The 12,532-nt window shown below is 50.9% G+C and overlaps 1 protein-coding gene across 16 annotated transcripts in view; it reads right to left on the bottom strand.

The window, feature by feature from the left end:
• Positions 1 to 12,532, bottom strand: part of TLE3 (TLE family member 3, transcriptional corepressor) — a 46,358-nt gene that overhangs the window by 21,068 nt on the left and 12,758 nt on the right. For 7 of the 16 annotated variants that reach the window (XM_079771609.1, XM_079771611.1, XM_079771603.1 and 4 more), the window contains 2 exons: positions 6,325 to 6,387; positions 4,695 to 4,799 (listed from right to left, as the gene is read on the bottom strand). In XM_079771609.1, coding sequence (XP_079627735.1) covers positions 4,695 to 4,799; positions 6,325 to 6,387 — 168 coding nt within the window. The remainder of the gene's footprint in view (positions 1 to 4,694; positions 4,800 to 6,324; positions 6,388 to 12,532) is intronic. The other 9 variants (XM_079771612.1, XM_079771599.1, XM_079771598.1 and 6 more) reach the window with 2 other exon arrangements.

The raw sequence follows: 12,532 nt of genomic DNA, 5'->3' as shown, positions 1-12,532 counted from the left end.
ACGGCCCTGCTCAGGCTGCATGTCTACCCACTGTGACATCCCCAACGTCAGAGGACAATGTGCTAAAACGCAGTAACATGTGAGTGAGAGGATGGCCACATTTTCAATTGGGGAAGAAGAAATCAAGTCCACAGTCTGAGGAGAGCCCTGAGCTGACCACTTTGCAGCAGCCGGACTCCAGTTACTACTATTCCTTCTAACTCCAGGACTTCTCCATCCATGATGTGAAAGGAAGTCAACCACCCGCCCTCCCCACTCCAACTCCAACCCCAGAAAAGGGGCTAGGACATTGGACCAAGCCCACCCGTGAATGCTCTTCCTGCCCCTTTACCATTTCATACCAGAACACAAGCATGTCCAAGAAGGTGTCCTATGGGGCTTTTGTGTGTCCCCATCCTCCACACATGTGCCAAGTGCCTGTGTCCTGGGCTCAGGAGGTATAGCCACTTACAAGCGAGGCCACTGGGAAGACTGTTTGTAGAGTATATGTAATTGGATTATGCATATCATGCTCTGTGTTTTTGTGAGCTCATTTAATGAACTCCTCAGGTTTGTGATTTGGGCTAAACTTAGTGAAGTTCTGTGTTCCCTAAGTGCTCCCAGAGCCATGGCCCACTGAGGAGGCCCACCAAAGCAAGCACAGATCCTCACCGCATAAAAGAGCACTTCTTGCCCTTCAAGGAGAGGGGAGCAGCCCCACGCCTCCACTCGCTCCTTTGCTTCCCATGGCTGGTGGACCCATAGCTGGGGATCACAACAACCTTTGATTCCCAGTTCAGAGATGGGGTCAGGGTCAGAGAGGCTAAGGGACTCTGCCAGAAACAACCAGAGCCAGGACTCAACCCCAGCATTACTTGTCTCCACCATGGCCGCCTGGCTGAAAGAAACGATGTATTCTAGGGCCTACTTTCTCGCCATCCTTCTTCCTCATGTAAAATTCAATCAACTGCCCAGCTGGTGTGGCTCAGGGGTTGAGCGTTGACCTATGAACCATGAGGTCATGGTTCAATTCCAAGTCAGGGTACATGGCCAGGTTGCGGGTTCCATCCTCAGAAGGGGGCATGCAGGAGGCAGCCAATCAATGATTCTCTCCCATCGTTGATGTTTCTATATCTCTCTCCCTCTCCCTTCCTCTCTGAAATCAAGAAAAATACATTTTAAAAAATTCAATCAATTGAATCCAGCTCAACAACATCCTGGAGTGAATGCAAGAACCTTAGGTATGGCTTCACCACTCTAGTTTGTGACAAAATAGATACAAACTCCCTCTTTCTCCTCCTCACCCCCCACTTTAATAAATAAAGTGCATGTAACAGTAGGGGGTCTGTAGTAACTGGGTCCTGCCAGGCCCCGACTAGCAGAGACATCTTCCAGCCTGTCTTCCCTAGATGGACACGAGTTCCCTGTGGCCCCACAGGGGAGTAGGTGGGCTGGGCCAGAGAGCCTGAGCTCCATGGACCAGCCCCCATCTCCTCTCCTCTCACACCAACCTGATGCTGGATCCTGGCCCTTCTCACCAGGAAAGGGAGACCCTAGAGCAGGGGTAGGGGACCTTTTTTCTGCCAAGGGCCATTTGGATATTTATAACATCATTCACAAGCCATACAAAATTAGCAACTTAATAATTAGCCTGCTATATTTAGTCAAACATTTAATTAACTCACCCCTAATGCCTTGGCAGGGCCAGATCAAATGCTTTCGCAGGTCTTTTACAGTCTGCAGGCTGACATTCCCCACTCCTGCCCTAGAGGTATCTCAATCCACGCAGTAAGTATTCCACTAGCTACAGGCATGCCCACGCCAGACATACCTAACTCATCTCTCACCTCTCTCTGAGCTGAGCCAAGACATGGCCCCAGAATCCTGTAACCCAATGCCCAAGAGAGCCCTAAACAACTGACTGAAGCAGGAGGCACATCAGATGAAACTTGCCTAGTTCTTCTTCATCTTTTGCCAAATGGGGAAACTGAGGCCTGGGGGGATGAAGCAACTTGCTCAAAGCCCTCCTAATTCCCAGATCAGGGGGCTGGGCTACTTCCCCCTCTAGAGGGGCTGATCCACAGCACCATGGGCATACTAAGAGCCTCTTCGGACCTTCTCCTCACTGTCCTTTACGGCTGAGGACAAGACATCTACCCTCCTGCCACCAGCCTCGGCCCTCCTGGCCCCCTGCCCCGTGCCACCCTTCTCCGCCTCCCTTTCTGAAGTCAGCTTAGTTAGCTTCAAGCTCACTCTCCCCTCTCCCCCTGAGGAGGTGAGCCATCTCCTCGCTGGCTTGCAGACAAGCCTGGCTCCCAGTGCAGCGGGCCTCAGCTGTCCGTAATTCCTGCCTTGTGAGGCTGTCAGGCACAGCGATTGTACGGCTGCCTGCTTAATGACAGGGCGACGGCTGCACTCACTCAGAGCTGCAGAAGCAATTACCTTGAAAATGGGGGTCACAGGCCCCACTCGTTGGCTTTAATTGAATTCCAATATCTGCCTGGAGCTGCCTTGACCTAACTTGTAGCTTCCTAAATACTACTTAAAGGAAGTGGAGCTAATCCAAGCAGCGCCTCTACCCCCATTTCACTCTTTTTTAGAAGTGAAACAAAAATTATTTTCATAAGAGGATTTTAATTCCAAAGGGGGGAACAGAGGGGGAGAGGGGACCCTACTCTGGCCACTGTAGGGAAAGGAGGGCTCATCCTGAAAAGTGGGTGCGGATGAGGCGCTGGAAGAGGAGAAATTCCAGGACAGAACTCACAATGTGCTTGCCACCCGTGATCCCCCTTCTACCGCTGTCAGCTGAGCCACGAGCCGGAACTGGTCACTGAGACACAGGCCACAGGATGAGGGCTGAGCCCTGGGCTGGGAGTTGGCCCCAGGCCTCTGCCCGGCTTTGCTCCTGAACAGTATGTGACCGTCCCTAAATCATTCTCTCTGAAAAACAAGGGCACTGGCCGGATAGAGCAGTGGTTCTCCACCAGGGGCCACTCTGCCCCTCCCAGACAGACACTCGGCAACGTCTAGAGACAGTGCTGGATGTCACAATGTGGGGGGCTGCTACTGGCATCCAGTAAGTAGAGGCCAGGACTGCTGAACACCCTCCAATGCACAGGGCAGCACCCCCCACAAAGCACCTGGTCCCAACACTGGGTTAGAGGATCCTAAAGAGACGTCAAACTTTGTATTATGATGTCCCCCCTGGGGGTGCTGCCCCCCAAATTCAATGGTTAAAAACACTGCTTGCTCACAGTCCCCTTTCCAAACTCCCCCATGCTCCCCGGGATGAGGGTCTGCTCCTCCCGCAGCGCTACCAGGACCCGGTCTAACACTTCACGTCCTTCCCCAGCAGCATTCAGGAGCTGCCAAGGAGCTCACACCAGGAGCCCAGGACCACACAACCACAGTGGTCCCAGCGGCATGAGGGAGGGTCGGGACCCACCAGCATCTCTGTCACTCAGACCTCCGCCTCCAGGCATTTCTGGCCCAGAGAGATGAGCCGGCCCACACCCGCCTTTCACAGATGCAGAAACCGAGGCTGGAAGAAGAAATGAGCCTGCCCAAGGTCACCCGGGAAGAGCCAGAACTAGAGCCCAAGTCTCCAGGTTTCTGCCCCAAAATGAAAAGCCAAGAGTCACCATCTACCCCACCAAGCAGGAAACTCTGGGGCCTACAGTTCCACTTTGAAATAACGACCTCCGTTAAGAAAAAAAAAAAAAAAAAGAATGAAAACCAACCAGGACCCCAGAATGGCTGAAGGGTCCCTGGCCTACCAGTCCACTGTTTGCTAAGCCTGACTATCCTTCAGAATAATCCCAGATCTATGGAAAAGACTGTGGCGAATTACCTGGAATCTACATTGTTCCAAAGCCCCGTGGGGATCCTGCCCCAGCTGTCTGTGGATGGGAAGGGTGCTCTCACCCACCCCCTGCATTTTATCACTTTAGGGACAAAAGGTGAACAGGTACACCCCAAGGGTAAGAACCTTGTCCAAAGTCACACTGAAAAGGTGTTTTTTCTCAGATGTTTACCTTAAACATCCTTAGCCTCAACCAAAGTACCAATCAAGAGAAAGATGCTATTTACATCCAAGAACTAAAGATGCAAACCAAGTAGGGGCTGGGGAAAGGTCTGGCTTCCTCCTTTCACTGAGGGATCAAACCAGAAGCGGGTTCGTAAGGAGCTCTGCGATATGTTTCCCTGTTCCCTTGACCTAGGGGGTCAGGATGACCAGTCTAGGTCCCGCAGCTGGAATTCAGCCAGGCAGCTGAGTGCATGGGACAGCAAGGCCCAACCCCAAATTCCACAGCACGCTTCACATCAACAGTACAGCAGAGATAGTTCTGATCCCAGATGGCTAAAGAAAGGCAGACCTTTGCCAGGGAGGGGGAACAGAGCAGACAGGCCCTGGGAAGTCATGAGGAAAAGGTTGGGGACCCCATCAGTCAGCCTGGTCTTAAAGGTGATCTCAGAGCTCATCCCCCTCAATAGTGGGGACACCAAAAGTTGAGGGAGGACAGGGATGATGAGTTTAGAGGTTGATTTGAGACATGTCTTTAATTCAGGGACTGGGGGAGAGAGCCCCAAATGGACCCAAGCCTATGAAATGCTTTAGGAAATGGAGTCCTGGGGCTGCCATTCTTTGAGACCACCTGAGGTCAAAATCGATCTCTGGTTATGATAAATGAGAGGAATAAAAGGGCTATACACACGGTGAGAGGCAGATTGGGGAGTCCACGTACCCCGATGATGGCATTCAGCTCCGTCATGGTGACCTGCTTGGCACGTTCCACAGCCTGCGCCACCTGCTGCTGGTGCTGGAGGGAACGGAAGGGGTTAACTGCGGCGGCTGGGGACAGGCAGCCGCCAAGCGGCACAGAGGCAGAGGAGTCCACGACACTGGCAGCGGACGCAGGTGGGTCGCGGACAGGACATTTTCCCTTTCTTCTTTAAATCCTTTCCAATGAGCATGTATTACTTTTGTAATAAAAACTTCGTATAAATTGTTTTAAATTAAAATATAAATGAACCAAAAGATGGGTTTTAGTCAACAGCCCCGCTCCGACAGACATACAAAAAAAGGTTTCCCATGCATTAGACTACGAGCAGGGCATCGGATGACATTATCGGATGATTATCAATGTTCTAAATGCAGTAACGGCATTGGAGTCACGCAGGAGCCTGTCCACGCTGTTAGGAGATGCAGCGGGAGCAGTGAGTGGTGAGCTGTCGGGATGCCTGCAGTTTACACTCAAAGGATCCAGAAGAAATATATGTGTATCTACATATAATCAAATCTGTACCTATCTAAACAGAGAAAACAAAAACATATGTCTACATAGACCGAGAACGAAAAGCAGCATAATGAACCCGAAAGTAAGCAATGAGTCGACTTTGGACGATGAAGATGTGTCCATGTTACGTTCAACAGCTGCAACAAACGCACCACGCTGGTGGGGCAGCTGTGGAAAATCTCTGTACCTTCCACTCAGCTCTGCTATGAGCCTAAACTGCTGTGAAAAAGAGTCTTTTTAAAAAAAAACTATTTTTCGGTGTATTCATTCCCTTCAGCCTTGAGGTAGCACCAGCTTCGTATGCAGCTGCCTCCCCTACCAGGTGGCAAATTCTAGGACATGGCTATATCCTGTCCTCACAAGAAGTCAGTCGTTTTTGACCCAGGGCTCCAGGAGAGCTGAGAAGGGCCCAGGAGGGGCAGGGCATGGAGGGCAGGGCCGCCCCAGCCGGAGTGAGCCCTGCCGGGTGGAGATGGGCCTTGCAGGCAGCCCATCTGTCCACCCTGTGCCAAAGAGCCTCCTTGGAGCCGCTTCCACTAGCTCAGCCCCTTCCTCAGGTGGGGCCCCTGCAAAGCGGCTTAGAAGGTCATGTGAGCGATCAGGCGTGCCTTTGGCGAGTGCACTGTTCTGAAGGGTGGGGTCCCCTGTGGGAACTGGCTCCCTCATAGGGGCTGGGTCTTGACACTGACTGGCCAAGTGTGCTTGCTCCTAGATGGCTCTAGGTGTGGAATTTGAAGCACAGGGAAGCAGAGTTCAACTGGATACAGCATGGGGGCACAGAGGCAGCTGCTGCCCATTGCTACCCCAGTGGCAGGCCAGAACCCTCCTCTCTGGTCTCAGAGTGGCAGAGAATTAGTCCTACCAGAAAAATGAGCCCATTGTTCCTCTGATGTGGCTCCCAGCCCCTAACCTGGCTGGAGAAGGCTCTGTAAACCCCAGGTTGTCATCTTTAATTTCAGTCCCATGAACGAACAGGGGCTAGAGCTCCGGTGGGACCTCATCGCCAGTGGCTGCTTTGGAAAGAAAAGGACACAACAAAAAGTCTTACCTCTTGTGACAGGAAAGGCATGATCTGTGCTAAAATTGTGTTCAGTCTCTTAGCAATCTCTGTCTGCAAAAGAAAAGAGACCTCATGAAGTTCAGGCACATAAATCGTCGCCATAATGTCAGACAAGTGCAAGTACAAACTCCCCCAAACCACAGACCCTCCCACTGGCTCATCTTTTCCACCCTCAGGAGCCTCTTGGCTAAATCACAGCATGAAGAAATCTTCCAACTCCCCCAACCACTCTGCCTACATTCTGGGGATCTCCAATTCTCTGTCAGAGGTGGTCCAGCTGTTTGGGTCAGAATATAGTTTGTCTCCTCTGGATGAAAGCCCTAACGAAAAACAGAGCAATACAAAACAAGAATGACCCCCTCCCCCCACCACACACACACACACACACACACACACACACACACACCAGCAAAACCTATTACAAGAGGGAAACAGCGCAGCGAGGAAGGGACTGCTATGCCCAGTGGCCTGAATGGCAACAGCAAGACAGGCTCTCAGACAAATAAGGAGGTCGCAGGGAAGCCCCCAGGGGGTCATGTACCAAAGGATCCCGTGAGGCCAGCTTCACGCAAGGTGATGTGTGGCTTACAGGGTCTCCTGCACCCCCACTTTTCACTGCCGCCTCTCCCATATATGTGCTGCCCAGCCTAAAATCTCACCATTAACACTGTTTTTTAGGGTAAAGCATCGCCTTTCCTAGAAGCCACTCAGGAGGCAACTCTTTAGATCCCTAAGGCTTCATTGAAGTTGATCACAGAAAGGCTTATCAATTCCCTACCCCACCTCCTAACACTCCAGAAAACATCACATTTAGAAAAACACCAACTGGTTTTGCCACCCATGTGCTATGTGAATGCCAGATAGCAAGAGGTTAAAAGAGAGTGGTGCTAAATGGTTAACTGAGGCCAGACGGGAAGGCCTAGTCCTAACAACAGACAAGTCTCACAATTGCTTCTCTTATCTCCTTCTAAATCCTGAGGCCACTGAGGCTGGGATCCCAGCACTGGCTTCAGCGCTCTCAGCACACAGCAACCTTCCAGAGACAAACCATGACAACAGCCTTTAAAAATCTGCGCTCATCTGCATGTCAAATGATCTGGATGAGAAATCCCTGTGCACCGAAAATAAAAGCAACGCTGTTTGCCGGCTTACAAACAGAGCCTGGACCTCCGGACCTCTGGAGAATTCCTGGGGCAAATACCCCAACCCAGCCAGAGAAGGACGCCTGTGGTTTAGGAGGAGCCAGCCATCCACTAGGACTGACAGGCTTTCCCAGCCTGTGTCCTGGAGCTGCTGGCCAAACAGGGAGCCTGCTCAGACATCAGGGCCTCCTGGATGGGGCCAGAGACTGCGCCTGTCTCCTGGAACACTCCAATGCTCAAGAGCAGGGTCAGGGTTTGGCACTGTGGGCATCTGGGGTGGGACAATTCTTTATTACGAAGGGCTGCCCCTTGTATTCCAGAGCAACTGAGTGTCAATAATGATCCCTACTTCCGAACTTCCAGGGTGATGAGGGAGGATCACAGGACCCATAGCCACATCTGCACATTTGAGGCACACCAGCAAGGACATTTACACCAGGGCTCCCCAACCTCAGTGCTACTGACATTTGGGGCTGTCATTGTAGGGTTTTCTGTGCATTGTAGGGTTTTTAGTAGCATCCCTGGCCTCCACCTAGTAGATACCTGTCTTTCATATTGTAAGGAACCTGGGATGATTACTAAGTAATTATTGTATAAATTTTTAAATAAATCTTTATTGTTCAGATTGTTACAGTTGTTCCTCTTTTTCCCCCCCATAGCTCCCCTCCACCCGGTTCCCACCCCACCCTCTGCCCTTACCCCCCCCATACTGTCCTCAACCATAGGTGTATGATTTTTGTCCGGTCTCTTCCTGCACCCCCCACACCCCCTTCCCCCCGAGGATTGTCAGTCCACTCCCTTTCTATGCCCCTGATTCTATATTGTATAAATTATTAATCTAGGTAAGTGGGAAGCGTCGACTCCAAAATAGGTTTTTTTTTTCTCATTTCTGTTCATTTTTTCCTCCCCCAAATCAACTGATAGTGGGGGAAGGAGAATGAAGTCTGAAAGTCAGAGCTGTATATGGCAGGAGTTCTAGAAACAATCGGCCAGCCTGCATCCCAGTCCAAAGCCGCATAGAGCAACAAGGTCACTCAATGGTGATGTTTATGTGCCAAATAAAAATAGAAAGAGATATAAAAACAAACAGAAATAAACTAGGTTCACTGCTTAAGAAGCTCAATTGGTCCAAGGCCTCTTACCTCAAATAACTAGCACAGCAGTGCCTAGCACATAGTAGGTGCTCAATAAACGTTTAGCCAAAAGAATCTCACTAGCCTCCCTGTATTTATTTTTCAGAGTGGAGTGTCCCCCTAGCCGCTGACCGGGGCCTGACCCGGTGTAGACGGCATCCGTGGGAGGGACCGGGGTGGATGAAGTGTTGACATATTACTGGGAGGTGGGGTGGGCAGCAGCCAAGCCCTTTGAGAGCCAGACCGACCACAGCCGCCTTGGTGGGTCTCTGGCTGTGGCCCCTCCCCACAGCCAGCAGGCCAGCAGTAGGCTCGGAACTTCCGGGTCACTCTGGCCTACTCAGCAACTACCACTCTCACCATCTCCGGGGTAGGTGGTTATGAAAGGGTTCCCGGCTATTGCCTACTTCCTCTAGCAGATAGGCCAAGTGTCAGGGTCTTGGCAGTTACAGGAAAAAGTGGCTGACCTTCCCCTTCCCCACACTCATCAGCAGACAGGCAGCTACAGGCTCCCCTGCGTGGGATCTTCTCCCCAGGCCTGGCTGGAGCCCAGCATCTTCTCGTTACGAGGAAAAGGGATCTGCCAGGATTTCAGGTAGCTGTGCCCAGGTCAAGGCTTGGTATCCAGGCTACCAGGTGACCACACTGTCATCAGACAAGTTCCCTCTCAGACTTCCACCCCTCTGAAAGCGGCTTCTGCCTCCTTCACCCGTCTCCCAACATCACCAACAGGGCCCTCGGAACAGCTCCCCACAGACAGGGAATGTTCTGGAGGCCTGGGTTTGGCATCCAGGCTCTCTCCTGGGCCTGACCTCAATGCAGAGGCCTCAGGTGCGCAGTTAGAACTTGGGTGCCCCACGAGACAAGACTGTACCGGCTGGGGCCGGCAGAGGAGGGGTGATCTTCCACCCCGAGGGCTTCATAATAAACCACCGCGGCCCTGTCCTCGGGTCTGGGATTGGTTTGGGTTGGGGAGAGCTGGGAGAAGAAAGTACGCAAACTGCATCCCTCCTGGCCCTTCTGGCTGTACCTGTGCCATCACCTGCTGCAGAGCATTCCCCTCCCAGTCTCCCTAAAGAGTGGAAGCAGGGGCTGAGCCTTGCCCATCTGTACACATGCCACCCAACACAGAGAACGGCTTGGGATACTCTGGTGAGTCAAAGAATGAACAAGAAAACTGTCCACTACATGATTTTTTTCACAATGATTTTTTTTAATTTTTTTTTTATTGAAGGTGGTGATAGCAAAAGGGCAAGTCCTGGAAATAGAAACTGGGCCAGAGAGGACCACTCTTAACAACACGATAAATAACGACTGACATCCGAAGCCGCAGCTCTTCCAAGCGTTTTATGTTTGTGAACTCACAATCACCCTAACGGGAAGGCACTTACTAAAATCTCCATTTTTCAGATGGGGAAACTGATGCTCAGCAATTAAGCAACTTCACTAAATGACTTCCTACCAAGAAACCAAATTTCCACATTTCGAGAGAGCTTGGAGAAGTATTTTTGAAAGAAAAACTACCATCAGGGTTAATAATTGACAACATTTCTGATGAGAGCAGCTGTTAAAACAGCATTTTATCCAACTCAAACAACAGTTCCAAGAAGGAAGAAAACAAAATCACAATGTGTGACTTTAACTATCGGGATAGTCACCAACCGCAAACTGGAAGGAGGTCGTCGCTGGAAAACTCCTTTTGGCAGCTCAGGGCACCGTTATCACTAAGGCCACCGCCCTCCATCCTTCCCTCCGTCTCAGTCCCACCAAACCACCGCCTCTGAGTCAGTCTCCGATGTGGAGTGGAGAGGAGGTGCCTAGGGCAGGAAGACTGCTTCCTTTGGGAAAGGGTGTGTGGGAGCCTGATGCTGCCTTTGAAAGTTTCTTTCCAAGTGTGGTTCAAAGGCGGCGGCTTTGCTGGTAGAAAACAGTGCTGCTCGGAAGGAACTAATCTACTAGACACAGGCACTTCAGAGACACGTGCACGGAGACCCTGAGAAGTTCTGGATCTGAGCTCCCAACTGGGCGCTTGGAGTAACATCTGCCCTGTATCTCTGTCGAGATAGTTAGTCAAATAAATGAGGAAACAAGATAGTGGGGGGCAAGTGTAATTTCCCAAAGAGCAATCTGCTCAATGTGCCTTAGGAGCTCCCATTTGCCCCATCATCTCCTCATTAAAGCAGGACCTCTAAGCATCTTGCTGTAAACTGAGGGTACTTGAGCATTCTAAAGTATATTCTCTCCCAATACGCTAGCATCTACTTTGCTGCTGCTTACCACCCTGGGCCTTGGACCCAGGACACTAAATTAAGGGAGATGGAGTCTGCTGGTGGTCCTCACCCCCAGCAACCTGTTACCCCTGGCCTCAGCATCGAGCCAGGCTTTGGCTTTTTTTTTTTTAATTTAGCCGACTGCTCAAGGCACAGCTGACAGGCACTTCCATCAACGGTCTCTCCACTATTTAGTTTTAAACTGCCAGGCAGCTGTACCAGTCAGCTCTTGAGAATGCACCCTTCTTTTTAACCTCAGACAAATAAAAGCAAGGAGAGGGAGCAACCTACCACTTTAAAGAGCATGTTATGACCCAAGGGCACACAGAAATGACCTGGTTTCCATTCCCGGCTCTGCCTCCATCTAGCTGTGTGGCTTTGGGCAAATCACTGCCCTCCACTGTGCTTCAATGTTGTTGTCTGTAAAACGGAGGATGAACTGGATAACTTATAAGATCCAGGAGCCACCACTTAAGAGTTTAGAATACTAAACATTCCTGAATTGCTCTGTGACATGTCACTTTCTCCATAGAGCTCAGTAAGATAGTGCATGGCATGAGTTTGAAGGATGAGCAAAGAAGCAAGCCACCTTGAGAGTGGATGGTTGCTAGGTGGTGGGCTAGGCTGGGGCTCAGTCCCAAGAACCAGTCTTCATAGCAGGAACCGTTCAAATGTGACCATCAGGGAAACTGCACGCAACTGCCAGAGCACTGATGTCCTAAATCTCTACATGTCAAGCCACGGTATGGGTTCTCTGCTTCATAAGAAAAAACTGGTTGTGAGCCGAAGACAGCCAGGCAAGGCCTTTTTAAGATGTATCATTTAGTGGGAAGGAACAGCAATTTCCAAGTCTGTGAGACAGCACGGGGCTGCCACGAGGCTCCTGGTTCACTTCTGCACTAAGATTCCTTCCTGGGACCATCCAGAACCCTCTGTGGATGTGTATGAAGAAAAAGATACCCGCCTCTGTGAAGCACGAGTTACGCTTTAAAGAGCATGCCAAGCCACGTGGAAATGGTGGTTTTCAACTCAGCTCTGGGTCTGGCGTGCCATGTGACCTCTGGAAAGACCTGCCCACTGGCTGGGCCTCAGGTCACTCTTCTTGAAGCATCTGTGTCTGAGGTGGGGACTCAGTCCACTCCGGGGCTCTTTAATTTGAATCAGCTTTAACCTGGTTCTCTGACTCAAGTCCTGGGGTGTTCAAAGTGAGTCTGCCCCACCTTGAATTAAAATCACAGGGGCACAGGGAGGACTGGGGGGCTGTACAAAAGAAGGAGTCTCCAGCAGCTGGGTGCCACAATCACCCAGCAATAAAATATTGGAAGAGTCCAGAACAATGTGTCTGGGCACTTTAAATTAAAATACCCTGTTGCATTTCTAAGGCAATTCTAAATTGATAGGCCCTCAATTATTGGACTACAAGATGCTATTTCTTGCCAGGAAGTTTCTCCTCGGACCAAGCTGAAATAAAGCAAGTGGGTATTTTATTGCTGATGGGACGGAAGTTCAGAGACAGAAAGGGGTAAGACCTCCAGCAAAAGCTGGCATGGCATTCCCAGGCCCCATCCATCCCTGCCACAGGCCCTAGGGGAAAGCAGCACCATGGTGCCTTTAAGAAGGGAGCAAATAAATGATCCACTTAGCAGCCAAG

Source organism: Cnephaeus nilssonii, assembly GCF_951640355.1.
Source record: "Cnephaeus nilssonii genome assembly, chromosome: 1".
Classification (NCBI taxonomy): Eukaryota; Metazoa; Chordata; class Mammalia; order Chiroptera; family Vespertilionidae; genus Cnephaeus; species Cnephaeus nilssonii.
The sequence above is the reverse complement of the archived record's forward strand: the minus strand, read 5'-3'. Positions and strand labels throughout refer to the sequence as shown.